Source organism: Phodopus roborovskii, unplaced genomic scaffold (genome assembly GCF_943737965.1).
Source record: "Phodopus roborovskii unplaced genomic scaffold, PHOROB, whole genome shotgun sequence".
Taxonomy (NCBI): domain Eukaryota; kingdom Metazoa; phylum Chordata; class Mammalia; order Rodentia; family Cricetidae; genus Phodopus; species Phodopus roborovskii.
Window position 1 is genome coordinate 6435290 of NW_026126482.1, and position 1175 is coordinate 6436464.

At 64.0% G+C, this 1175-nt stretch overlaps 1 protein-coding gene across 1 annotated transcript; it reads left to right on the forward strand.

Moving 5' to 3' along the window:
- The first annotated feature begins 273 nt into the window (after nt 1–273).
- Nucleotides 274–894, forward strand: Smim32 (small integral membrane protein 32). The gene has a single exon (XM_051194178.1). It carries the CDS (start codon nt 534–536, stop codon nt 843–845), a length of 312 nt encoding a protein of 103 aa, XP_051050135.1. The 5' UTR covers nt 274–533; the 3' UTR covers nt 846–894.
- The last annotated feature ends 281 nt before the right edge of the window (nt 895–1175 follow it).

Sequence of the window (1175 nt, forward strand, 5' to 3'; positions counted from 1 at the left end):
GCTCACTCTCCAGCTCCAGGAGGAGCGAAGCGGTGGGAGCGTGTTAGGACAGGCTCCTACACACCCGGCGTCTGGACAAGGACCCGGGGCTCTGGGACCCGGTGAGGGAGGGTCCTGGAGCACCTCAAGCCCAGCACAGAGCCCCACAGAGTTGCTGCTGCATTCACCCACACCTTTCGCAGCTGCTGCAGCCCAGGAGTGCTCCGGAGCTTTCCGGAGCTCACCCGAGCTGAAGAGGGACAGAAAAACCGCCTGATGGGCCAGGGGCTCTGTCCTGGTAGCAACAACCAGAAGCAGGAACGGCTGAGGTGCCTGGGTCCCCGCGGCTAAACATCTGGACTCTTCCCAGCCGCCCCCACCCCCGAAACACAACCCACCCCGGCCGTGATCTTTGTGACCTCGCCGCCCGCAGGGGCACGATTCCTCCTCAGGTACGCGCAGCAGGGCAGAAGGAACATCATGGAGGTTCTGAGCTCCCCAGGTCTGCAGCAGAAGTGAGGTGGTCCTGCCGGGGTCGGCGGGACCCGCGGATCATGTACGGCGACGTGTTTAACGCCACCAGCGGCCCGGAGGCAGCGGGAAGCGGCGCGCTGGCCCCTGGAGCCACCGTTAAGGCAGAGGGTGCTTTGCCTCTGGAGCTGGCCACCGCGCGTGGAGTTCGGGACAGCTCGGCCACCAAGCCGGACCTGTCCACCTACCTGCTGCTCTTCTTCCTCCTGCTGCTTTCCGTGGCTCTTGTCGTCCTCTTCATCGGCTGCCAGCTGCGCCACTCGGCCTTTGCTGCTCTGCCCCACGACCGCTCACTGCGCGATGCCCGTGCGCCCTGGAAGACGCGGCCGGTATAGAGCACACAGAATCAGGGCCGCGGGGCGCTTGGTCTTGGCCTCGCAAAGCAGAGCAGCTCCGGAGACGCTGGCCCCTGGAACACTTCTCCTAGAACTAAAGACCCTTTCGGACCTGAAGAATAAGAGATGGCCGGAGAGCCATTGAGGTTGCATGGGGTCCTGGTCCAGGTACCTGAAAAGTACTCCCCAGGCGAGTACTCCCCCCCTCCCCGCCCCCAGCGGGTCCTGCCAGGAAACCATCCAGAAAGAGGAGTACCCCCGCAGATACAGGAGCCTGGCCTGCCCGGTGAGTTCCTAATTTTGCTCAGAGCAGGCATTGGGAGCTCAGAA